This window comes from Daucus carota, chromosome 2, assembly GCF_001625215.2.
Source record: "Daucus carota subsp. sativus chromosome 2, DH1 v3.0, whole genome shotgun sequence".
Classification (NCBI taxonomy): Eukaryota; Viridiplantae; Streptophyta; class Magnoliopsida; order Apiales; family Apiaceae; genus Daucus; species Daucus carota.
In genome coordinates, this window is record NC_030382.2 from 44,059,541 (window position 1) to 44,084,705 (window position 25,165).

Consider the following 25,165-nt stretch of genomic DNA (forward strand, 5'->3'; position numbering starts at 1 on the left):
TTTCTAAATAAAGTTTAGAATATACAATATATTCTAAAATAAAGTTTAGAATATTATTTTAAACTTTTATATACAATATATAAAAGTTTAAAATAATATTCTAAATTTTATTTTATATTTTATATTTTATTTTAGAATATATTGTATATTCTAAACTTTATTTAGAAAATAAAGTTAATATATTGTATATTCTAAACTTTATTTTATATACAATATACAATATTAACTTTATTTTAAACTTTTATATACAATATTGTATATAAAAGTTTAAAATAATATTCTAAACTTTATATATCTAAACTTTATTTTATATAAAGTTTGGAATATAAAATAAAGTTAATATTGAATATTGTATATAAAATAAAATTTAGAATATAATATAAAGTTAATATTGTATATTGTATATAAAAGTCTTCATGGCTGGTACTAGTCTGTCTTTATCCTTCCTCTGTTCGCTGTTATTTTCGGCGGATACCTCTCTGTGACCTAGTGTCAACGGTTTTTTACTGCGGATACTTAAAAAATTTTCCTTTTGTCCCGGCCGTTGGATCGTCGATACAACGGCTGAGACACAATGTGTTGTGTAAACGTTCCCTGACAATCAATTGTCAGGGAACAGGACCCATTAAATTTATACTACACTATTTTTAAAATATACACCCCCTCCAATAGTACCTCCATATTAGGATAATAGTTTTATTTGGAAAGGTATTTGAGAGAAAAATAAATATTATAATTTTATTCTTGTATAATTTGTAGAAAGATTTATTTCAATAGTAAGAACTGCTCCGCTTTCATTTTTCTTTTAATAGAAAAACTGAATTACGATAGTAACTGGCTTGAAATTATTTCCGTCCTTTCCAATTTCTCAAGGTCTTCTATTTTATGAATCAAAATATTATAATGTGTTCAATATTAATTTTTTATATAAAAGATGACCATGTAAAATTCAAGATTATTAGGAACTAATATCTAGTTAGTTTAGTGTCTATATAATGGTAAATATTTTTCTTGAGAAACAGAATTTCATAATTCCCTTCCATGGTCAATACAAAATATTTCTTCATCAAATTTATATATTGTTACAATTTTAATTTTAATTTCCAGATTCGGTTACCTGGCAAATATAATATTTCAAACAGAAAAGGAAAAAAAAAAGAGAAAATAAGTTTGAAGGTGACGTGAGCGTATTGTAATGAGAATTGAGGAGCAGTTACGCCCCGCCAAAAGCTCTCCCCATGACTCCCAACAAATACATAAACATTTCCCACACTGCAACTCAAAAAAAAACGAAGCAGTTCCAAAATGAGATCATCAGCCTCCATTTTAATCCTCTCACTACTTTCTCTCTCACTCATTCACTTCACCTCCGGCGTTCAAATCCTCTCCAAATCAAAACTCCAGAAGTGCGAAAAAGTCTCCGACGACTCAACTAACTTGAACTGCACTTCCAAGATCGTCATCAATCTCGCCGTGCCTAGTCAATCAGTAGCCTCTCGTCTCCGATTCTCGTTTTTTTTTTTTATTTTTTAAATTCAAGTATTGTGTGTTTATATTTACTGATTTTGGTTAATTGTGTTGTGTTTAGAGTGGTAGAGAGGCTTCAATCGTGGCGGAACTGCAGGAGGTGGAAGGGGAGGGGAATTCGAGTAATGCTAATATGCGAACGCTTCGGGTTCCGCCAGTTATTACTGTTAACAAGTCTGCTGCTTATGCGTCTTATGATTTGACTTACATTAGAGTATGCGTATCTTTTTATGCCTCATTTGGTAATTGTGTGCTCGTATGTTCTTTGCCTACTAGTAATCGCGTGATTAATGAGAATGCGAAAATGCAAGTGATATTTGTTAGAGAATTGTGTGCTCATGTTATTTGATTTTTAACCTATTAAAGTATTACTCCCTCTGTCCCCATACCTTGGAGACGGGACTTGGCACACATTTTAAAACTCTTTTAAAATGTAGCTTCAAAAATTATTTTAGACTTTCTTTTCTTCTGAATAAAAATTTATTGTTTAAATATTTATACAAAAAATGGAAAATTTAAAAATAAGTTATGAAACTATATTTTTATATGCACCTTAAAATGTGTGCCAAGTAATGCAAAAAAAAAACTGTAAAGAAATGAGAGGGATGGAGGGAATATTTGTTATGCATTACTATTTTGGTTTCAGTTGCTTGAAATATTGGTTTGGAAGATATAACTGTTGTCATTCTAATTAATTAGCAAATTTATGTTGCGATTTTGACATTATTCTTGCTGTTAAGGATATATACTGTGAACTCGCTCAAGAGCACAATATCTCTATGTTGATTATCTTGTATCTAAATTACCTACTTAGCAGCTTCTTTGTCATCTACACTTACTTTGGTGTCCGGCTTATATTGATGTTTTTGTTTTTTTGGGGCAGGATGTTTCTTACAAACCTGAAGAACTTTATGTTAAGACACGCAAATGTGAGCCGGACGCTGGTGCAGATGTCGTGAAACAGTGTGAAAGGCAAGTGATGTACTACAATTTTTTCTGCACTCTTTTCAATAGCAGCATGTTGTTAATCAAAGTGTAGTTCTTGTCAGTGCGATAATTTCTAGCTTTAGTTATATTAAAAATTGTGAGAACTGATCAATGCCCGTTATAGATTCCACGCACTAAACTAGCAGTATTTTTTTTGAACCTTAGTCAAGTTTCCTGATCAGTTACCAAGTCAACATTCAAAATTGCAATCATTCGTAACTGATAGATTGATTACAACTCAATTAGCAAAAATTAAATAAGTTCATTATCAGCTTTTATATATCTCATATAATTTGATATTCCAACTTATTGTATGTTTGAGCATGGAATTGTCTGTTGATGATAGTCATTGACTATGAGATGAGAACCTACAATGGTTGAGGGTTACTTTTTGCTATTGTCAAAAATGGTGTTTTGAAGTTAATGACCTTAAAGCTTTATAAAAAAAAAAGAAGTAAATCAGAGGTAAAAAGTAAGTTGCTAATTTTATAATTCTCTATTCAAATTTTCTTGCTTATTAATTGTTATTCAGTAAACATATTGATTTTTTCACTATTAATCTTACTTTTTATCTTGTATAAATCCTATCTTGTGTTTTATACACTTTACAATAACCTTTCACCACACTTCTTCCTCAGGTTGCGAGATGATCAAGGTCATATCATTGAGCACACTCAGGTAAGCTTTTATAGTAGGATACTAGCCTCCTCAATTGTAATTCTTCTGTTACTAAAAACAATTAATAAGATTACCATACATAGCTTCTTAGAGTATGAAGTTGAAAATTGTTTTGGGTATGCAGAAGATAAAATTAAAAATGATACAAACATGTAACATGTGACATGATGATTTAGGTTGAATGACATAGTCAGAAACTATCCAAAGAAAACCAAAAATCAGAAACAAGAGTCTTTAAACTAAATTTGTCTCCATACAGTTAACTTGGGTGCATAGTTCATAAGGCCATGCACTATCCTACAATCAATTCTTCGAGCATAAACTTATTAGTAAAAGGTATCACTGGGGATATCACTCTACACTTCTAATTTTCATTCATTATATATGGTTCACAGTGCACCATATCGTGTAAGTAAAATTGAGTTTTGACTTTAAACATTTCCGAAAGCTTAAAGTAGGGTCCCTTGATCTGGATCAGTAAATCGTATTATTAAGGATAGTGGTCCTGCATACTGCTGCATTGGTCCCATTTTGTTGCTGTCTCTCTGAGTCCTTGTTTGTCCTTGTCTGTTAGGCTGTTATTTGTTTCCTCTACTCGTGTCCTGCGCGACCGTTACTTTTGTTTCCTAGTATCTCTACCTAAATAGCAAGCTGTATCATAGCTGTGCTAGGCTATATATAACCCTTGTATGCAGCACTCTTTATGAGCAAGAAAGGAATATAATTTCCAACTTAACTTTTGTGCTCTCAGCCTTTTCTCTTCTGCATCTCAGCTTCTATATCAGTCTTTTAGAGCTTAATTTATAAAGCTCATCATGGTATCAGAGCCAGGTTCCTAAAGAACTGATTTGCAGTTGATTCACATCTCATTCCTTTCTTCACTGATTATATACACCAGATCCTAAAAACCTTTTTCTCCTTTTCAAACATTCATTCCAAGATCCACTTCCAACAATGGCAAATGGAAATGGAAGAATATCTTTCCAAGACATGTTAAACCCACTTTTTTTACACCCATCTGACAATGCTGCATCAATCCAAGTTGACAAACTACAAGGATCGGCAGATTACAGGACATGGAAAAGAACCATGGAAATTAACCTGGCTTCAAAGCGTAAGCTGGGGTTTGTTACTGGTACTGTCCCAGTTCCAGATGATGATGAACAGAAGGCAGAGCTCTGGGAGACCTGCAATAACATGGTAATAGCATGGATTACCTTTAATCTATCTCCAACTATTCGTAGATCTGTTATGTATATGACTACAGCCCATGAAATTTGGCTTAATCTTGAAAAGCGTTTTTCTGTCACTAACGGATCTAGAAAATACAAGTTGAATAGAGAACTCTATGAAATTAAACAAAATCATATGAGTGTCAATGATTATTACACTATGATGAAATCTTTGTGGGAAGAACTTGATTCCATAAATATATTGCCTGCTGTTAACTCACCTAGTGCAGAAGTTACCAAGCTTCTCACTACTATTGATGCTCAAAGAGAAGAGTGCAAACTATTCCAGTTTTTGAATGGGGTTGATGAAAGCTATAACCCACAGAGGAGCCACTTGTTGATGCTCACTCCTCTGCCCACCGTTGAAATTGCGTGTGCTGCGTTGATGCAAGAAGAAGCACAACGTGATGTTCTTCAATCATCAGTCAAGGTCGAGGACCCTGTGTCTGCTTTGTATGGAAAGGCAACTCCTAGACCTTCAAACCCGGATAGACCTGTGCCTAACTGCACTGCGTGTGGGGGTCGAGGGCACACTGCTGAAAGATGTTGGACAGTTGTGGGATACCCACCTTGGCACTCGAGACATGACCCAAACAAACCCTCACCAAAACCAAAATCCAGACCACCAAACAAATGGAACTCTACCCCTCAACCACATCGAATGGCAGCCACCTCCCAAGTAGTAGAAACACCTCAACTTCCTGCAATTTTTTCACCTCAACAACTCGAACAACTAGCCAAACTTCTCCCTCAAATACAACTAAACACAACCCAGCTGCCCGACACAGATGACGAATTAGAACACTTCTCAGGAATGATTACCTCCCTCAACTCATCCACTACACCTCAAGAATGGATAATTGATAGTGGAGCCTCTGACCATATGACCCCTTGCATAAACCAACTTCACTCTGTCCAAACTATTACCACACCAGTTCACACTAACTTACCCAACGGTACTCAAGCCCAAATAACCCACATGGGTACTGTTAAACTTGACACTGGCTTGCTCCTCCAGAAAGTTCTCTATGTTCCAAACTTCAAACACAGCCTCCTGTCTGTTCAGAAAATGGTCAAAGACTCGAAATGCCTTTTTCAGTTCTATCCAACTCACTGCTTGATTGTTGATTCCGTTTCTGGAAATGTGCTTGGGGTTGGCGAAGCCAGAAACGGGTTGTATTACTTGATAAACCACAAGACCCGACAACTACCATCGACTTGGTTTGCTGCTACAAATATGCCATCGAGTCTCAATGCTGCCTCAACTGTGTCGTTAGAAGTCTGGCACCACAGATTGGGCCATGCTCCTGTACCCAACATCAAGCATATCCCACAATTGTCAAATCTTAAATCTCCAGATAAGGTATGCATTTCGTGTCCTCTGGCTAAGTTCACTCATTTACCATACAACCTCAGTGACTCTCATGCTGTGTCTCGATTTGATCTTATCCACATTGATATATGGGGGCCCTATAAAGTGTTTACTAAGGGCAAATTCAAATTTTTTCTAACGATTGTTGATGACAATACTCGATACACTTGGGTATACTTGTTGCAACACAAATCTGATGCTTTACAGACTCTGGAAATATTCTTTCTATATGTGAAGAACCACTTTGAGGCTGACATTAAGGTTCTTCGCTCGGACAATGCTCTGGAATTTGACACAACACACTGTCAACAATTCTTCAACAAACATGGTGTTCTCCATGAGACTTCTTGTGTCTATCGCCCACAGCAAAATGCCCGAGTTGAAAGGAAGCATCGCCATATACTGGAAGTGGCTCGTTCCTTAAGATTTCAAGCCAATTTGCCGTTAGAATTCTGGGGTGACTGTGTCTTAACGGCTGTCTACTTAATCAACCGCCTTCCGTCAACTGTCTTGCAGCAAAAAACCCCATATGAAGCACTTTACAGATCTCCCCCGGACTATGACGAATTACGAGTGTTCGGTTGTCTTGCCTTTGCCTCCAACCCAACAATTTCAGGGGACAAATTCTCAAAAAGGGGAGTCCCATGTGCTTTTATGGGATACCCTCCACTCAAGAAGGGATACAAGCTTCTTAACCTCTCCACTATGCAGCCATTCATCTCTCGAGATGTCAAATTTGTGGAATCAGTCTTCCCATTCCACCCTAATTCCACCTCTTCATATATGCAGCCTCTACCACCTCAAACCATTCCTACTCCACCTCCTGTTATCTTAGATGATGAATACATCCTCACACCTACATCACAGAACACTCCACCCTCATCATCATCTCCTACAAACACCCCCACACCCCCATCCGAACCACTCAACCTTTCTCCTGTTATTCGCAGAAGCAACCGCCCTCATAACCCCCCTGCTTGGCAAAAAGACTTTGTCACTCAAACCTCCCATATCTCCAATTTGGCTGATACAGAAGTTGCCCCAACCTTTAACAGCTTCATGACCAGTCTCACTGCTGTGGCAGACCCTGTTCATTTTAAACACGCTGTCCATTCTCCACACTGGATTCAAGCTATGAACTCTGAATTAGACGCCCTCGAACGAAATGACACCTGGATACTCACTACCCTTCCACCAAACAAAACTGCTATTACCTGCAAATGGATTTTCAAAACCAAACTTCATCCTGATGGCACATTAGAGCGTTATAAGGCTCGACTCGTTATTATGGGCTGCAAACAGAAGCCCGGGGAAGACTATGATCAGACTTTCGCCCCAGTGGCAAAACTCACCACTGTGCGCACTTTACTTGCTGTTGCAGCCACACAAGATTGGATAGCCATTCAGATGGATGTCTCGAACGCATTCTTACACGGTGATCTGTTGGAAGACATTTACATGAAACTCCCCCCAGGGTATACTCATTATGGTTGTCGAATGGACTCAACTTATGCCACTGCCATCCCCACGCCAACCACCACCCTTGTCTGTAAGCTGAAGAAAACACTATATGGGTTAAAACAGTCACCTAGGCTGTGGTTCCACAAACTTACTTCTACTCTCCTGCAAGACGGCTTCCTTCAATCCAAAGCGGATTACAGCCTCTTCACAAAGACAAGTGACACCACTATCACGAACATTCTCATCTATGTGGATGATCTCATGATATGTGGAAACAGTGCTACTGAAATTGACAAGCTGAAATCCATGCTCTCCTCTCACTTTCATATGAAGGACCTGGGCACCCTTCGCTACTTCCTTGGAATAGAAATTGACAGATCACCATCAGGTTTCTTCATCTCCCAAGCCAAATACACACTCGATTTACTAAAGGAATATGGTCTGTTAAATGCCAAACCCCTGAAACTTCCAATGGATTCCCATCTCAAACTCACACATGACAAAGGTGATATCTTACCTGATCCTTCACCTTACCAACGCCTAGTAGGGAAGCTGATTTACCTCACAATTACTCGTCCAGACATATCCTTCACTATACAACTTCTAAGTCAATTTATGCACCAACCTACAACTGTTCATATGCAGGCTGGTAAAAGACTTCTGCGATATCTATGTGGCTCTCCCCATCAGGGCATTCTCCTGGCATCATCTTCAGCAGCTGAATTAACAGCATTTTGCGATAGCGATTGGGCCGGATGTCCAATCACCAGAAAATCTACCACTGGGTATTGTGTCTTTTTCGGATCATCGCCCATTTCATGGAAGTCTAAGAAGCAATCTGTCACTGCTCGTTCCTCTGCCGAAGCCGAATACCGTGCAATGGCACTAACCACCTGTGAAGTTACATGGCTTGCTGCTCTACTTAAAGACTTGGGTGTCAAAAAGCTTCCGCCAACCATCCTCAACTGTGACAATCAGGCTGCCCTAGCAATAGCAGCCAACCCTGTTTTACACGAAAAAACCAAACATATTGAGATTGACTGCCACTATGTGCGCGACAAAATCAAAGATGGCACCATAACAACTGCTCATGTTCCGTCCAAAGACCAAGTTGCTGATATTCTCACCAAGATTCTCCCAGTTCAACAGCATCAGCAGATTCTCAGCAAACTTGGAGCTACTCTCTGTTCTCGCTCCTCAGTTTGAAGGGGAGTATTAAGGATAGTGGTCCTGCATACTGCTGCATTGGTCCCATTTTGTTGCTGTCTCTCTGAGTCCTTGTTTGTCCTTGTCTGTTAGGCTGTTATTTGTTTCCTCTACTCGTGTCCTGCGCGACCGTTACTTTTGTTTCCTAGTATCTCTACCTAAATAGCAAGCTGTATCATAGCTGTGCTAGGCTATATATAACCCTTGTATGCAGCACTCTTTATGAGCAAGAAAGGAATATAATTTCCAACTTAACTTTTGTGCTCTCAGCCTTTTCTCTTCTGCATCTCAGCTTCTATATCAGTCTTTTAGAGCTTAATTTATAAAGCTCATCACGTATCTATCATAAAACTTAACCGATATACATTTCTTGCTAATATCAATAACTAATATTCAAAAAAATTACGTTTTACTCATATTCTTACTATTAACGTTTTGGAAAGAATCTTTCCCTGTGTTCAAAGAATACTATGTTAATCCTCGTTTAACTCTTTGTTAATTGACTATCTGTCCCAAAAACCACAGGTGTAGGGAGAAGTTACACATATCGTCCATAGGAGTAAATTACCATATTAAATCCACCTAGGGGCAGAAGCTCACCTAGATACCATACAAATGTGTCCTTGTTAAATCTGCAAAATACTGGGGGTAGCAGGGTTCGAACAGAAAACCACTGCTAATATGGTACCAACTAAGCCGACAAGAAAAGGTAGAATAATTCTATATGATATGTCCCAGACTCCCGTTACATAAGATTATATAAAGTCCTTTCAAGGAACACAAATATAAACTATTTCTAATAAAGGTGGTAATACCAAATTAATGAATAACTCCTAAGATCACAGTAATCACACTAGACTGATCGTACAGTTTACAAATCAAGAATGTTGCATAATTTACAATGATTAAAGGAATCCTGTAACCTTTTCTTTCGATGAATTATCTGTCAACACTTTTTTTATGAGTAATTTGTGAACAATTTTGCATAGCCTACCTGTTGTCCTTGTGGGAACGAGCGAAGAGTGCCTTCATCATGTGGAAATTTCTGTAAGTGCCTTGCTATCAGGTCTGGAAGTAGCATAGAACACGTAGATATAATTACACACTACTCATCTTAGAAGTTGATCCTTTTCTTTTTAATTAGTTGACAAGTTGGTGAAAGGGAAGGCCAATACTGCACATTGTCTTCGGTTTCCAGGTGATTGGTATGCCCTTGTTTACTCTAAATTACATATTATATATATAGTGCACACACATAGATGTATGTGTTTGTGCGCATGTGTGAAGATTGATGGATATAGGTGTAGTTTGTAAATGGTAATCACTCTTTAGAATTTGCAAGATATAAATGTCTCATATACTGTGTATTACCTAAGGTTAATTCAATCTGTATCTAAGGTTCATGCAAGCTGTTTACTTTATTTCTGCAATACCCTTATAGTTAAGAAGTTAGTGATTAATGGAGATAAGATCATTGAATCTGCGCAACATGATATATAGATAACTAGGATCATATCATATATTTTTGAATCTGTATGAAATATGTGGGTTGAAAATAATGAAAATTATGTCATGATTTAAAATGTTGGGATATTAACTCCATTCACATTTATTGATGCTTTTCTTCTAAATTCTTGGTACTTTGTTTATCCCCCCTTCTAATTTTTGACCCTAGTACTAATGCATAAATAATTGTTTTGGCTACGAAGGTTCCATGTATTTGGTATCGGGCAGCGGTCACTTGGATTTAGTGTTCGAATAGAAGTGAAGACAGGATCTACAATATCTGTACGTTGTTTATTGAACATCCATGTATAGTTGTAATCTCTATATTATTTAATAATAATCTTTCATATCTAGAGGATCCGAATTAAAATTCACACATTTGGAAAGTTGTAATACAGGACATACATGGTATTACTGGCTAGCATAACACGCAACCCACATCATCTTGACACTATTATGTATTTTTGAATTGATTACGAGAATCACAAAATTTTCTGGCAGGAAGTGACTGTGGGTCCCAGTAATAGAACAGCAATCTCAAATGATAAATTTCTAAGGGCGAATCTTATTGGGGATTATGTTGGATACACAAATATCCCATCATTTGATGATTACTATCTTGTTATACCAAGGCAGGTATGCTTTGTTGCCTTATAAATTTTAATGAAGTTTTTCAACCTGCTGTTGATGATCTTAACTGACATTCTTGTTTTTAACAAGGTACAAATGTCCACAAGCTAGTGAATAGGTGCGATTAATATAAAATAGGACGCTTTAACGGATATTCTTTTCTATCTAGTTCGAGATGAGCTCGGATTTGTGATCTATTTGTCTAAGTTTTGACTCATAAAGATAAAGTTATCCAAAGTCCATTAGAAGTGCAGGATTTATTTGTTTGAAAATTTTTGTGCAGAACTTCCCCATTGTTATATTTCTACTGAATTTTTGTATCTGTTGAAGGGTGGCCCAGGTCAACCAGAAAGTTTGGGAACAAATTTCACTATGTGGATGTTGCTGGAACGAGTCAGGTTTACCTTAGATGGACTTGAATGTAACAAAATTGGGGTCAGCTATGAGGCTTATAATGGGCAGCCGGGTTTTTGCTCTTCACCATTATGGAGTTGCTTGCATAACCAACTGTGGAACTTCTGGGATGTTAGTAAGCCAAGTCCTCTATCTTGTGTTATTTTTAAACAGAAATTTTGAATTTTTTTTATTAATACCTTCTTTGGCATTATGAAATTCCGCATCTTTATTGTATTGTAGCTTTTATTAAAATCAGAACTTGTCAAGCAATCATCCCCATCTTAGTGCAATAGTATTTGTCAAATGAATCATGTAATGATAGTATACTGAAACTTTAGTTCTTAAATACTAAACTGTTATCAAAATTAATGGTAGGTGTTACTAAGACAAAATCTTTGTGAAACAGGCTGACCAGAATCGAATTAGTAGGAAGCAGGTGCCACTATATTGCATCGAAGGAAGGTTTGAACGGATAAATCAGCATCCAGTTATGTTTCAGTAATATAGAATCCGATAGTCCGAAATCAAGCAAAATTGTGTATACATAAGTGTATATATGTTACAGAATCCTATTTTGACGATTTTCAGTATTCTGGATTTTAGTCAATCACAATTGTCTTTTGCAGAATGCAGGGAGTCGTTCGTTCTCCATTGGAATCACAGAAGTTCTTAATACAAATCTACTGATAGAACTAACCGCTGATGACATAGAGTATGTGTATCAAAGGTCAGAGAAATTCCTTTGTATTGATAAGATTAATCGACCTTTCTATGAAATGCTTAAGTTGATAATTAATATGTAATCTTGTAGATTACAGAACTGGCATTTCTTTGTTGAATAATCAAAAACCCTATATCTGATCTTCTCTGAATATTATTCAGTTCAAATTATTGAAGTTCAGATGCGCATTAAATGCCAGTCTTGACATATCCACTCTGACTTCTGATCAGTCAAAAGAGTTGGAACTTCCTTTCCTCATTATCTTTTTACAAACCAGCTTAAGCAACTACCGAAATTTCCCACAAGGACAACCTCAAATACTTCAATGATTCATGCGTTCTTATTTTGTATTTGTAATTGCTTCCTCTCTTATAGCTTAAAATCGTATCCAGGAATATTCCATCTTCAAGTTCTGTTCTTGATCAATTATTACGAGTTTTGTTCTTATCAGAAGCCTTAGTATCTGTGCTTTTTATCAACACAGCGCTTCTTAAATACTGCTTATTTTATGCTATTATGGAAAACTGAGCTGCATTTTCAAATTTGTATAGGAGTCCTGGAAAAATTGTAAGCATAACTGTTCCAACTTTTGAAGCTCTAACTCAGTTTGGAGCTGCTACAATTACAACTAAAAATATTGGTGAAGTTGAAGCATCATACAGCTTAACGGTACCCTACTCGCCTGAGTTGGCAGCTCCTTGTACTATCGCTTTAATCCTTAAGAGCAAGTCCAATGGTTATGCTAAAATAGATGGAGCTATTGCTATAATTTAGAACAAAAAATTATTTTTGATGCTAAACCAACAACATGTCTCCAATGGCTGGTGCTATATTTTGTTTCAAGTTTAACTTATTCTCCAAGTACCCCAATCTTTTATCTATAAATTTAATTTTTCAAGCTAACTCTACATCATGGACCCCACTATATTTACTATTTGGTTAACTTTTCAAGCTAGCTTTATACCAAGGACCCCACTATATTCACTTTTTGGTGTGGTGGAAATTATAGCTACATCTATTTTTTGTTCTATATTTAGAACAAATTATAACATTGTTCTATTTTAGCACAAGATACTGAACACCATTAGTATGGTGATTTTTACTTTTTGATCTATAATATAGCTATAGAACAAGATATTGCACACCATTGGACTTGCTCTAATATGCCTTTTGTTTCCTATAACTTTTTCAAGTCATGGTGCTAATTATGTGAATTGTTTCCTGTGACAATTTTCAAGCATTCAACTAAGTTAATTATTAACGGAATACAATGTTGTTAGCTGGTTAAGTTGTAGAGTCTATCTATCATGTTGTTCGAGTTTTTAGTGATTAAGCAAATAGACATCCTCATATGGTGAAAATATTTGGCATGTTGAAAGCACTTTTAGCATTTAACTTCAATTGTAAAAGGATGAAGGCTGCTATAATAGTTAATTAAATGAAATTAAAAGAAAAAACCGAAAGCAAAGAATTGAATTGGCAGCTACTTAAGGTTGATACTAAAACCTAATTGCTAGGAAGTAGTGGATAAAAAGGATCATTACCTAGTAGGTAAACTTATTCTTAGAACACATAAGATTTTGATATTATAATTAATTCCCTAATGACCCCCAGAAGAGCTTATGTGTGAAGGAATGGGTGTGACATTTTTTGTTTATCTCTGAGATACATTAAAGAAATTTGACCCACTAGGATAGAATGCCATAACCTCTTAACTCATCATTTTCCATTTTTCTTTATGATATTTTGTCATGTGCCGTATAAGAGTAAGCAGGTGTCTTTTTTTTATCTTTGTGTAATTACTAAATGGTGCTGCCATACATAGATTTGCAATTGCAGAAACTGTTCAAAAGCTTATCATGCTTAGTTTTCCTTGCAGTTTGATTGTTCTGCAGGTGTAAGCCAAATTGAGGTAGAGTTATATCTTCTTCATAGTGTGGTGTAAAACTTGTGATCAATTCATGATTGTGATTCAAGACAAACAAATCTGTGAATTTTTTGAAGGAACAATTTTATATAATGAAGCCAAAAGAAATGCTCACTCGATCATTTAAAATATACCCCACTTCCGATCAAGCAAGTAAATATGTGTGTGCAGGTATTCTAGTCAATGATTTTCTTTTTTGCTATCCTTTTGTGATGGTATGACAACAAACAGCTGTCCTTAATATATGTTGTATTGGATGCAGCTATACTAAAAGATTCCGATTTTAGTGAAGTTGACAGAGCAGAGTGCCAATTTACTACCACAAGCACAATTATCGATAATGGAACACAGGTTTCCATAGTAGACTCTAACTCTATAATTCCTCTTAGACTATGAATCATGGGAGTCTATCTTGAGAAGTATTTTCTCCACTTAATAAAAGTCTGTTTGACACTAATACCTGCCCGGTATGCTTGGATGACATATTCCCCATAAAGCTTCCAACGAATTGCTCGTTACTTATATTCTACGCCTATCAACAAAATTCTTGATCACTGAGAAGGTTTTTGTTTTTGGGATTACAGACTTGCTTGATGATGAAACCATGTTTTTTTTCCTTTAATTTCAGATTGCTTTTCAACCACCAAAGAGCGGCATAAAAGGCTTTTTTGAGTCTATTGAAATCTTTTGGAAAAGTTTGTGGGATGGTATGGCAGATTTCATTACAGGAAAAACTTGCAGGTATATCTTTAAAGAAATCTTAGCAGTTTTCTGTTGCCTTGGAAACACAGTGGGATGTAAATTTTTATGTTTATAGTATTTGGTGATCAGGAATATAATTTCAGTCCAATAATTTCCAGCATTTTAATTTTTATAATATCAAACTTTTCTTAGTTGCAAGTAATTGTGCTAATTTGTTAATCGGTTGGTTGTAATTAGATGCCGTTAGTTGTTTTGACCAAGCAGTATGCAGACATTCTTTCCTATTGTTTTAAAATTGAATTCCTTTAGATTTTTTAGGGACATGGCATTCATTTCAAATGACATAAATTGAGTTGTCAATTGAAATTCCTTAATTTATACTTGAATTTGAATGATTTGGATTTGATCAAATTCAAATGATTATATCCAAACCTGTCATTTGTTCAAATTCAAAATTTTAAATGAAATTTAAGTTCACGCCATTAGGTTAATCTATCGGGGATTTCAGGGTTGTGAGAACAACCCTCAAAATTTGGTTTAAAATTTTAGAGTACTTGCTTCCAATTATGCCTGCATATAGGAATATCAATTAGTTTCAGCTGCCTATATTAGTAATTTATTATGCAATCAGCGGTTGTCAAATCAATCTAAAGCTGAGATTCCACATACTTTTCTAATAATAATTTCTGATGATCATAGTGTGAATCCCCTCTAAAATCCATGAGATAGGAAGTACTGAAACATTCCTTTGACAGATATTGATTATCCATAATCAGAAAATTTTCTGCATTTAACTCTTCACCTGATGATTTATCCATGGTTTTTTTGAACAGACAAAAGTGCTCTGGTTTTTTTGACTTCAGCTGCCATATACAATACATCTGCATTAATTGGTTATTGATGTTTGGTCTATTTCTGGCAATTTTTCCTACAGGTAATCTCACATACTAATATATATATATATAACCTACAGCAAGGATCTGAAAGATTTTAATATCTGGTTTAAGTGCAGTGCTTTTGCTAGTGTGGCTTCTACATCAAAAGGGACTATTTGATCCTTTGTATGACTGGTGGGAAGATCACTTTTTGGCTGCTGAAGATATTCGTCCCTATAGAGGGGATGCCTACCCATCTCATGTTCATGTTAGGAAACATCATAAGCATGATATAAGGCATCATGAGGTGGATATGAAAAGAAAACATAAAAGCATCCATGGTGAACATAAAAACAAACCTTTAGAACATACTACTGATCATCACCATCATCTTCACCATGGTCACAAGGACAAACACAAACATTATAGAACAAGGAATTCCAGTCTCATAAAGCAAACTCCCTTGGACAGAAGGCATGACGACATAGTGGGCCATCAAAGACACAGAAAGGAAGGAGAATCTGTAGAACGACTATACAATATTTCAAGGCATGCTGATGAAAGTCAAGAGGAATTCCATAAGCACAAACATATGATGGATAACACACGGCATAAACTACACACTAAGAGGAACTATTAGTGGCAATTTATTATGTATCTTCTGTTGTTTGCTGTTCAAGTTAAAGCAGCCTAATTATATTTAAAACCACTTTTTTGGAGGGGATGAGGTATTGAGGTTGTTTTATCATAATCTTAGTAAACACATTTTAGTAGAGTCATTCAGGAACTAATAGTTGTTTACATGACTGACAATATCACAGAAGTCTCCCAATTTTACTACTGAATACGTATGATATTTACATGTTGATGTTTCTACATACATCAGTTTGATTTTCCTATTTCCAATCAAAGGCCAAATCTTGTTCAAGGGCAAAAATATACAGTCAATTCATAACAATATCCGTGGAGCATAGTTCCTTTTTTCTTCTAAGTTTCTATGCTGAGTCAGAGCTATTTGGTGTAGCTTAATGTTTGGAAATACAATGGATTTTCTGGTTCATTTCTGGGCTTGATGATGAATTGTATTAGCTCCGGCTTGTGATTCATCTGTCCGATACTTTAATATGAAGGCCATTGGGAAATTGTAAACCAGGAGTACGGACAGTGTCTCCTCCTTTGACTAGTATGAACCTGATGACGTCAAACATGACAGGTTAGTGATCCTTTACAATACTCAAGTCAGTGGTGGTCACTAATTATATTACGCTTGGATTATGTTTATTTATTACAGGATTTTAATCCCCGGACTATTACCTTGTCTATCTTAAATTTAAAGGACCATTATCTTCTAGAACTACCTTCCAATCATATTTTCAGTTCAATTTGTATATAATTATAAAGGAGAGGTTTACTATCTCATAAAAATGTGCCAAAAAGATGATTAAAATCTACTTCTATGGATATTAGTCCTTCAAATTTAGAATCATTGATGTAACAGTCCCGGGATTATAATCTCTAGAAAAAAGCATGGCCTTAAAGCTTACCTGTACTTGGTGACCAAGCAGTGGAGGAATATAGCCATCTGAACTTTAGTGAAGTCTGTTCCAACACAAAATCTCATTCCACCTCCGAATGCCATGAAATTTTTTGATGCGCCTTTTTGTTCCATATCCTGCATGATTGAATATACAGTACATGAAAGAGTTTAGAATAAACATTTCCTGGCTTCATGGCAGCTAATATATATTGTTTTAAATTTCAGACTGCTTGCAGGTGCATAAGTGTATAGATTTAGCACGGTATGCTTTGAGATTCTAGACTTACCTCCCATCTCCATGGGTTGAACACAAGAGGATCTTTGTATACTGATGGGTTCAAATGCACAGCTGGAGGACAGACCATAACTGCCCAACCAGCTGGAATGGTATGCCCTGCATTAGTGCCAATGCTTTATTATTGAGTTGTGTGTTTTGGCCTAATTATTATTGAGCTATGATTGCTTATACAAATATTGAAAAGCCACTGAAAATATTTAGGTTACCTTTAAACTTAATATCCTTGAGGGCTTTTCTGAATACTCCTGGAACTATATTTGCCAATCTGGCGGTTTCATTGATGAACTAGAGATAAGAATAAAGATTGAGCAAGACAAGATTACTCGTGAATGTATCTCTAAAATTCTAAAGAATTATACACAAGTGATTTTATATTTTGCTAACCTGAAATGTAAACTTCATTGATTTGTATTCTTTCCATGTGAGTTCTTCATCCAAGTTTTGCCTTTTGCATAGTATTGCATCATGTTCATCCTGTACATTTTGTGTGAAACATCTCAATGTGTTTCTTGTGATGATTTTAATTTACAACTGTTATCATTGCTTAGACAAATTATCATTACTTACTACTAGTTCTTTCAGGATATGTGGATGGTCCACTAGAATTTTGATCGCATAAGTTATAGCCAGGGAGGTTGTTTCGAAGCTAGCAAACAGTAGCACAAACATCAAGTCCAAAGCAATTGCTTCTGTAAGGACTGTATTCTTTCTTTGTAGTTCTTCAAGTACGTAATCATAAAAATCTTTTTGGAGCTTATTAGGTGTCACTTGTCTCTCTTCGAGCATCTGCTTCAACATTTTCATCGCCTTCTTTCGTCCCTGTACAATAATAATTATAATAATAATAACTAATAATAATAATAATAATAATAATAATAATAATAATGTTTAAAGTTGGATGTTAGCTTTAATCGATGTGATAGCATAGAATTACAGGAACAATATGGGTGATAGAATGACATCTAGGTACCTGTAAACACTTGTGATAAGCTGTTCCAGGAATGTTGACTGGAAAAGAGATCAACCCCTTTATGAAATCTACAAAGTTCTCCCTTAGGTTCTCTGATGATTTCTCTGGATCATGACTGATCAGTTTCTTAGCCGTCAGATCAAATATCATCTGCAGAACCAATGTGAAGCTGAAATAATGAATAACACAAGTTTTACTCACTAAAAGCATATGAAACATAGAAGTTGGTCTATACTTACGGATGCACTTCTATCCTTCAGTTCTACACTGTCCTGTTCCGACCATAATTTTAAGTGTCTTTTCGCTGCACATTCAACTTCAGGAAGCATCTTTTTTAAGCTTTCAGGACCAAACAGATTCAGTACCATTCCCTTAAGGTATTTGTAGAGGAACCCATGCAATGAACCTACATTCTGTTTCCCAAATATCTGTGTGAAGGTATCAGGATACCAGCTTTGAAACAGTTCGCCCTCTTGTTGGAAAACATAATGACTAAGATCAGGGTCCGTTGTTACAATAAGTGACCTTCCCACTAAACTGGTTCGGAAAGTTGGCCCATATCTGAATGTGGCAAGAATCAATATCAACAGGGCTTCCTATTTTAGGGTAGACTCTATTTAATAACTAACATGATAGCAATTTAAAATATAAACCAGAAAACATGCAATGCAAATGTAATACGTATTGTATGGAATAACTAAGAAATGTTATAGTAGCTGTTACCTTTTCATTCTCTCTTTAACGAAGGGATGGATGTCAGATGATGAGCTGGGGGCGAAAAACTGAAGTGTTTCGCCAAGTAGGGGCAAGCCCATTGAACCAGGGGGTAATTCTCGATTGCATACTGGATTCCTCCATTTGTAAATCCACCGCACAATGCTCATAGCTAGGAAAGCTGTAATGGTGAAGGCAACTGACCACATGTTTAAGTTATATATCTTATATCTTGAGGTAAGAACTAACAGTTGTTAATCTGATGTGTTTCTGAGAAGTTAAGGAAATGTAGAAGAGACACGGGGAGAGATGGATATGCTGGCATGTGTCTAGTATCTTGAGGTGATCGACTTATATAGGCTGGCTAGATTTAGCAACAAGGTAATGTTCATAATAATCTGAATTTTATTTATTTTCAAAAAGCTGTATAAGTAGCTGAGTCAAGAATATAGCTAGAATAGTCATATATTAGTTTAGGAAAAACAGTCTATCTAGCTTAGCTATGAAGCTTACAAGACGTTTCCGTAACCCCTTTATCTTGGATTATTGTTTTTATTTAAATTAAGTACTGCTGCTGCAGAATAGAAGGCATTCTCTCTAGATATGAAAACAAAATGGTTAGGTGTAACAATCTCTGTGACAAACTCATTCAGCAAAAAGGAAAAAAAAGAAAAAGAAAAAAGAAGAGAATCTCAGATGGATTAGAAGAAGATATATGATAGTTTTGGTAGAATTTCATGCTGTTCACTTTATATGTAGATTTATATGATCTAATCATAGATTTTCTCTTACCTGTAACCATATCCTATGCCGTTTACTAAATCTCTCTGTTGCATCACCACTATAAATTTTTCTAGATATGCAGAGGTACTAATATTCTTTAGAACATATACAGTCTTCTGACTAAGTGACTTGTACAGTATCTGTAACCAAAAAACAGAAAATCGAGTTTTATTTTTCTATTAGCAATCTGGTGCACGCATGAACACAATGTGAAACCTTTTTATTGAATTATATGCTCCCTGGTTCCTTCTACACTGTCGGCAGATGTAACGATTATATCCTTAAAGATTATCCAATTCTACGGAAACAGTTCCTCACTGTGCTAGACTCAGTTTTTTAACTCGATATATCGAATATGTTTGGCTCGGACTTCATTCATTGTGCTAGACTCTGTTTTTTAACTCAATATATCGAATATGTTTGGCTCGGACTTCACGTAAATATCTTCGTGCAGAATACATCAATCTTATTTACAGGTGGAGTGTGAAGTCAGCTGTAATGTAAAATTTATTCACAGCTTCGGTGTAACATAATGCAGGATGATTAACCTATTTTGACTAGAAAATGTAATTATTTGATTTGATAGAAAAATGAACATTTGGTACCTGAGAAGATTAACAGGTCATTCTACTTGGGTCTACTAGAGAAGATTCATGGGTAATACCTGGCTGTATTAGTGCAACAACTTTCATTCTTACAAGTCAGATTCTTCTAATCGCTAAATCCAATCACCGCCTTAGCTTCATGTGACGTGTGCTAATCATCTTACAAAAGCAAGATTTAATAAATAATTACAATATTATAATAATTATATAGCAATGCATGAATATAGTTTGTAACACATTGATCTGAAGTAAGGCATATGATTTTTGATTACTCCCTCCGTCCCCCTTATTTATATACATTGGGGGACGGGGACGCGGCATGGACTTTAATGCTCTCGTAAAGTATAGTTCTATAACTTATTTTTAAGATTTTTCTTCTCTGTATAAAAGTTTGAATGTTATATTTTTTTATTCAAAAAAGAAAATTTTAAAAATAAATTATAAAACTATGTTTTATAAGAGCATTGAAGTGCGTGTCGAGCAGTGAAAAAGAAACGTATAGAATTAAATGGGACAGAGGGAGCAGAACTTATGAGTTTGATGAGTCGGATGGGGTATGGCATTGCAGCAATAATGTTATATTATTGTGCATTTCATTAAATTAAAATCGATTAATTATACAAATTCAATTTGTGTTTGTTTAAGGATAAACGGTGAACAAGTGCTAAAAATATAAGGCATCCTTGCATGATGAATGGAAAGCTCAACTGACTTGGGTTGAGTTGGGAGAGGTCACCTAATGGAGTAGTACAGGGCTGTAACAGCTAAATTAAGACTTAATTTTCAAGTATTTATTAATAAATCTCAATTTGAGATGTTCTCTAAAGTCAATTACGTGGATACAATAAAGGGTTCAATTTAATAATATATGGTGGTGTTAACTTAATATCCTGTGGTGTGACATAATTTTTTTATACTTTTTTCTTTCTTGACAATATATTTTTGATTTTGTAGTTTGTATGTACGTCTTTGCTCATCTAACGGTACGGAACTCGCTTTCCAACGATTGCCTTCTGCATTCTTTACATCCAGACTAACAAGGCCAGGATATACAATTGTAAAAATCGGAAATAAAAATTAATTAATTAAAATATTGATAAGATTATTAAAATTAATTAGAAGGATTAATCAAATAAAAATTGGATATTCTATAATATTGCCATAATATCTAATATATTAGTTTAATTACTCTATAAGATATACTCCCTCCGTCCCCCTGAGTTGTATACATTGGGGGACGGGGACGCGGCACGGACTTTAATGCTCCTGCAAAGTGTAGTTGTGCAATTTATTTTTAAAATTTTTCTTTTCTGAATTAAAGTTTAGATGTTATATTTTTATACTGAAAAAGAAAATCTCAAAAATAAGTTACGGAACTATATTTTATAAGAGCATTGAAATGCGTGTCGAACAGTTAAAAAGAAACGTATAGAATTAAATGGGACAGAGGGAGTATCATTTAAGAAAATTCATAATGATTAATTGGATTTTAAAAATTGAATTCAGAGAGATATTTTGTAAGATGTTAATAGAAGATTAATCAACGGAATTTTAAATATCATGCATATACATCATAATCATAAATAAATGAATGAATAAAGTTGTACAAAATATATCAAAATATACATGCAAGTGCAATAATTCCAACAATTTTGGATCTCAATTATACCTTCAACTAAGATGACTTGACGATGAGTTTGCAACTTTTTCAATTCAAAATCCATACTTTCTTAGCGTAAGTTGGCATTTTGTTAGCTTAATATATTCTATATTATATCATAATTAAATTGGAATTACTTGGCACAAGTACTGAACACAAATAATTAAGGTATTGGAAACGATCATAAAGCGTACATGCCGCCACACTGGCCTGCTGAATGAATGAAAGTCAGAATTTCTCTGTACTAATAAAACAATTTCAGTGTGCACAGCACATAGATATCGAGTCTGGTCTTCAGTCGGCAGCCTAATTATGAACGCAACCTGAACTTTTGAACGTAAATATTCCAGGCAGAAAGCAAATTATATAATTGGTGGTTTGACCAATTAAATTAAAATCACACGCCTTAAAGATTCATTATAAACAAAAAAAATGAGTCTTCGAATAATAGTACTCTTTTTATCTTGCAGGTTTTCTATATTTGATGGGTTAATAATGACATGAATTCATCACTCGGCCCATCAAATTTTAAACTGCTGATGCACTAGCCCACTACCTGAAAACAAAACTTCTATCAAGCTGCAAGAGAAACAGCCAGAAGGGTTAGAGTCAAAATATAAGGTACACTAATTGGAAATAGTGAACAGATCCCTGCCAGGAAGATATATCAACTAGACCAAGACTTGATGTGTAGGACAACCATTAAGAAGAACAAGAGGGACTTTGCCAGGTTGTGATGCCAGTGAGTATCTGTGCATTGCAAGGAAAGGCTAAATTCACAAACTTGCTGCTAAGATAATCTGCAACGGCTCCTGTTAAGCATTATCTGCCTTCTTATATATATATCTTTTTGTCACAATTAGGAACTGTGTTTACGCTTTCAACCACCTGAACCATCTTCATAGGAAATATCAGTAAAGCATCAGAAGCTAATGGACGATATCATGGTTTTCCTCTGAAGGGAGGTCTATAATACTTTAGAAATTTTTTGGATTCCTACAGACTGAAAATGAACTTGTGCAATGCAACATAAAAGCACTTATAATAGCACATTTCCTTTTTAAGCATTTTCTAGGGGTTAATTAAGTTTAGCAACCCAACAACAATTGACAAACCTGAAGCAAGCATCAGCCATTGCAGTAGCCAAGTAGAAGTTTGCACTGCCAGTACCCTGTAACTATTAAAACTTAAGATCCATTAGATAATTCTTAATCTGTATAACCAAAAATATCTATGTGATCGTCAAATACATACTCTCCATATCCATAACTTGTGCATTATAGGGCTAATGAAAAGAACACCATGTACCAAGGAAAGTGGAAAACTGCATACCTGCAAGAAACCAACTAGATAGTAAGACAGTGGACGAATGAAAAACCAAACAGGATTTTCTAGGAATTACTGTACCATTTATTTCATTCACAACAAGCTTAACAAACCCGGGTAGAGTGCCAGATTTTCTACATTTTTAGCACATAAAAATAGAGATGCAAGTGAGCATATGATGAGCATCTTTTAGAACACCACTACAGTCTTTCTGAATCACAGTTCTTCATATTTTATATTAAAGTAATATTTACATTGACACAAGATTGTATCAAATAGCTGTCAGATAAATTGAAAAAGGGGTGAGAAATAGCAGTTTTCATAAATAAGGCCGGTAGTTGTATGATTAAAAGCTTTTTGAATAGAATATTGACATGGAAAACTATTAAAAAGAATTTTTTAAAGAAAATAAAATATTTTGCAAAAGATTTGCATGAGAAACTGATTAGGGAAAATTACATCTTAGACCAAATGACTCCAATATCGGGGAATAAAAGAAGAGAATCAATAATAATTAATTCAAAAGTGGAGATACTGACACAAAGAATAATAAGGTATTCTTTTCACAACCTCTAAAATAATTAAGTAAAGAAAATATAAATTTATAACTATGTTCCTTGCCATTAATGTTTGTTTCAATGTTTATGATTTATGAGTATTGACACCTAGTAGAGACCAAGTGAGTATGCAAGTAAATCTACCATACTAAAGAGAAGAATGATTTCAAGTTATGCATAACAAATTAGCTACTTGTGTTTCTAATTAGACAAATTGTTCAATACCAAGCATCTTAGTCAAACCATATTATATGAAGTGAGATTAACTGATTCTAAGGGGGAACCAAATGTAACAAAACAAAAATTTGTACCTGCTATTTTAATGCAGTTCATATATTTTGTATGAGGAGGAGAATTTAACCTCGAGGCGGCCTCTACCTCTCATTAGACATTAACATACCTGGATTAGGGTATGACAATTGCACGAATAAGATTGTGGCCAATCTCTCAAATAAGCATAGCGGTAGCAAAATCCACAATTACACAAACCAAATTGTATGAAAATGTATTGATATTTAGTTTGCATCTACAAAACCTCGTTGGATACAACTTGAATACTTAAAAATGAAGAAATTCTAAGCTCTGTAGAATCAAAAGTCACCACTTAGCTATTACTTATTAGTATCAATACATCTTTATTTAAATCATGTGAAAAAAACATCACAGAATCATAATCCTTGTTCTTGGATCCTCCAAGACTCGGCTCGCGCCAAGTTATCTCCCTCTTAATCTTGTAAGCAGGTGCCACACACTATCCATTACATATTATATTAATGATGTATGATTAGCCTAATTAAATCTCAAATAGACTTGCTACCACTAGAAAATGACCGTCAGTTCTCTTAAAACTTACGTTAGAAGGAGGATTTACCTGGATCATATAATATATTCTAACAATAACCATGTTCGTTGCTACAAACATACATTTACTTAAGACGATAATCACAAGCACGTTATAAAACAAGGCAAACCCACATAAATATAAAATTGACACCGGCAAATAGTTAACTAAAGAAACTAATATACCAATAGATAAAAACTTTACTGTAAAAAACTTACTTTACAACAGTCAGTGGACCAAGAAGTGAGTAAATCAGAAGATCCCTGGTAAATAGAATCTGATCAGAAGATCCATGGTAAATAGAAACTTACTTTACTTACGCATTTTATATATGTAGTTATTATTGTTTATTGTAGATGGATAAAATTTTGGTTGAATTAGGGTTTCGCTGTGAAAGAAGGTACAGAGGGTTACGACGACGTATTGTTTGGACACGTTTATCCCTCGTCCAACTCCCTGGAGCAGAGGTGGCAAGGTGTACACGGGTCGGCACCCGGCTAATCTGGTCCGGTCCAAACCACAACCTACACTCTCTTTCAATAACACAACCCTACTCCCTTCTGATGCCATTTTTATGCAACGACATCGTAACCCGTTTTATCCTGAGAAGTTATCGTTCTACGCATACGGTGAGGGGGCGAACACGTTTTATAA

General features: G+C 35.2%; 2 protein-coding genes and 1 long non-coding RNA gene across 7 annotated transcripts; 1 reads left to right on the top strand and 2 right to left on the bottom strand.

The window, feature by feature from the left end:
• The first annotated feature begins 1,031 nt into the window (after window positions 1-1,031).
• On the top strand, window positions 1,032-15,999 carry LOC108206485 (protein HAPLESS 2). Of its 2 annotated transcripts, none has more exons than XM_064087718.1 (18): window positions 1,032-1,488; window positions 1,589-1,741; window positions 2,411-2,499; window positions 3,153-3,192; window positions 9,453-9,510; window positions 9,608-9,668; window positions 10,173-10,251; window positions 10,471-10,605; window positions 10,930-11,124; window positions 11,402-11,482; window positions 11,622-11,722; window positions 12,268-12,385; window positions 13,596-13,628; window positions 13,721-13,814; window positions 13,906-13,994; window positions 14,272-14,384; window positions 15,179-15,279; window positions 15,353-15,508. In XM_064087718.1, exons 1-18 carry the CDS (start codon window positions 1,306-1,308, stop codon window positions 15,367-15,369), a joined length of 1,740 nt encoding a protein of 579 aa, XP_063943788.1. In that variant the 5' UTR covers window positions 1,032-1,305; the 3' UTR covers window positions 15,370-15,508. The 2 variants fall into 2 exon arrangements, with proteins under 2 accessions (XP_063943788.1, XP_017232289.1); XM_017376800.2 differs by having other exon boundaries at window positions 1,041-1,488; window positions 15,358-15,999.
• Window positions 15,619-20,725, bottom strand: LOC108206486 (cytochrome P450 87A3). Of its 2 annotated transcripts, none has more exons than XM_064087719.1 (9): window positions 18,749-20,725; window positions 18,265-18,586; window positions 18,026-18,175; window positions 17,623-17,874; window positions 17,440-17,529; window positions 17,262-17,340; window positions 17,045-17,151; window positions 16,765-16,892; window positions 15,619-15,752 (listed from the first exon to the last, which is right to left on the bottom strand). In XM_064087719.1, the coding sequence occupies exons 1-9, from the start codon at window positions 18,946-18,948 to the stop codon at window positions 15,716-15,718; spliced, it is 1,365 nt and encodes a 454-aa protein (XP_063943789.1). In that variant the 5' UTR covers window positions 18,949-20,725; the 3' UTR covers window positions 15,619-15,715. The 2 variants fall into 2 exon arrangements, with proteins under 2 accessions (XP_063943789.1, XP_017232291.1); XM_017376802.2 differs by lacking the exon at window positions 15,619-15,752 and adding an exon at window positions 16,000-16,411 and having other exon boundaries at window positions 18,749-20,723.
• A 1,391-nt stretch (window positions 20,726-22,116) lies between these two features.
• Window positions 22,117-25,133, bottom strand: LOC108206844 (uncharacterized). 3 transcript variants are annotated; one of them, XR_001804178.2, is made up of 4 exons: window positions 24,730-25,133; window positions 23,982-24,070; window positions 23,042-23,119; window positions 22,117-22,964 (listed from the first exon to the last, which is right to left on the bottom strand). It is a non-coding gene; the product is annotated as an uncharacterized LOC108206844 (long non-coding RNA). The 3 variants fall into 3 exon arrangements; XR_001804179.2 differs by having other exon boundaries at window positions 22,117-22,958; window positions 24,730-25,132; XR_001804177.2 differs by having other exon boundaries at window positions 22,117-23,119; window positions 24,730-25,129.
• Window positions 25,134-25,165: the final 32 nt, after the last annotated feature.

What these genes read in the sequence shown, in the direction of transcription:
- LOC108206485 (XM_017376800.2), top strand. Translation starts at nt 1,306, where the DNA reads ATGAGATCATCAGCCTCCATTTTAATCCTCTCACTACTTTCTCTCTCA. An exon ending in TTCATCATGTGGAAATTTCT is followed by an intron (nt 9,511 to 9,607) that starts GTAAGTGCCTTG and finishes CTTTTTAATTAG; the next exon opens with TTGACAAGTTGGTGAAAGGG. An exon ending in ATTACAGGAAAAACTTGCAG is followed by an intron (nt 14,385 to 15,178) that starts GTATATCTTTAA and finishes TTTTTTGAACAG; the next exon opens with ACAAAAGTGCTCTGGTTTTT.
- LOC108206486 (XM_017376802.2), bottom strand. Translation starts at nt 18,948, where the DNA reads ATGTGGTCAGTTGCCTTCACCATTACAGCTTTCCTAGCTATGAGCATT. An exon ending in ATATCCTGAAAGAACTAGTA is followed by an intron (nt 17,530 to 17,622) that starts GTAAGTAATGAT and finishes CAAAATGTACAG; the next exon opens with GATGAACATGATGCAATACT. An exon ending in CAATGAAGTTTACATTTCAG is followed by an intron (nt 17,341 to 17,439) that starts GTTAGCAAAATA and finishes TCTTATCTCTAG; the next exon opens with TTCATCAATGAAACCGCCAG.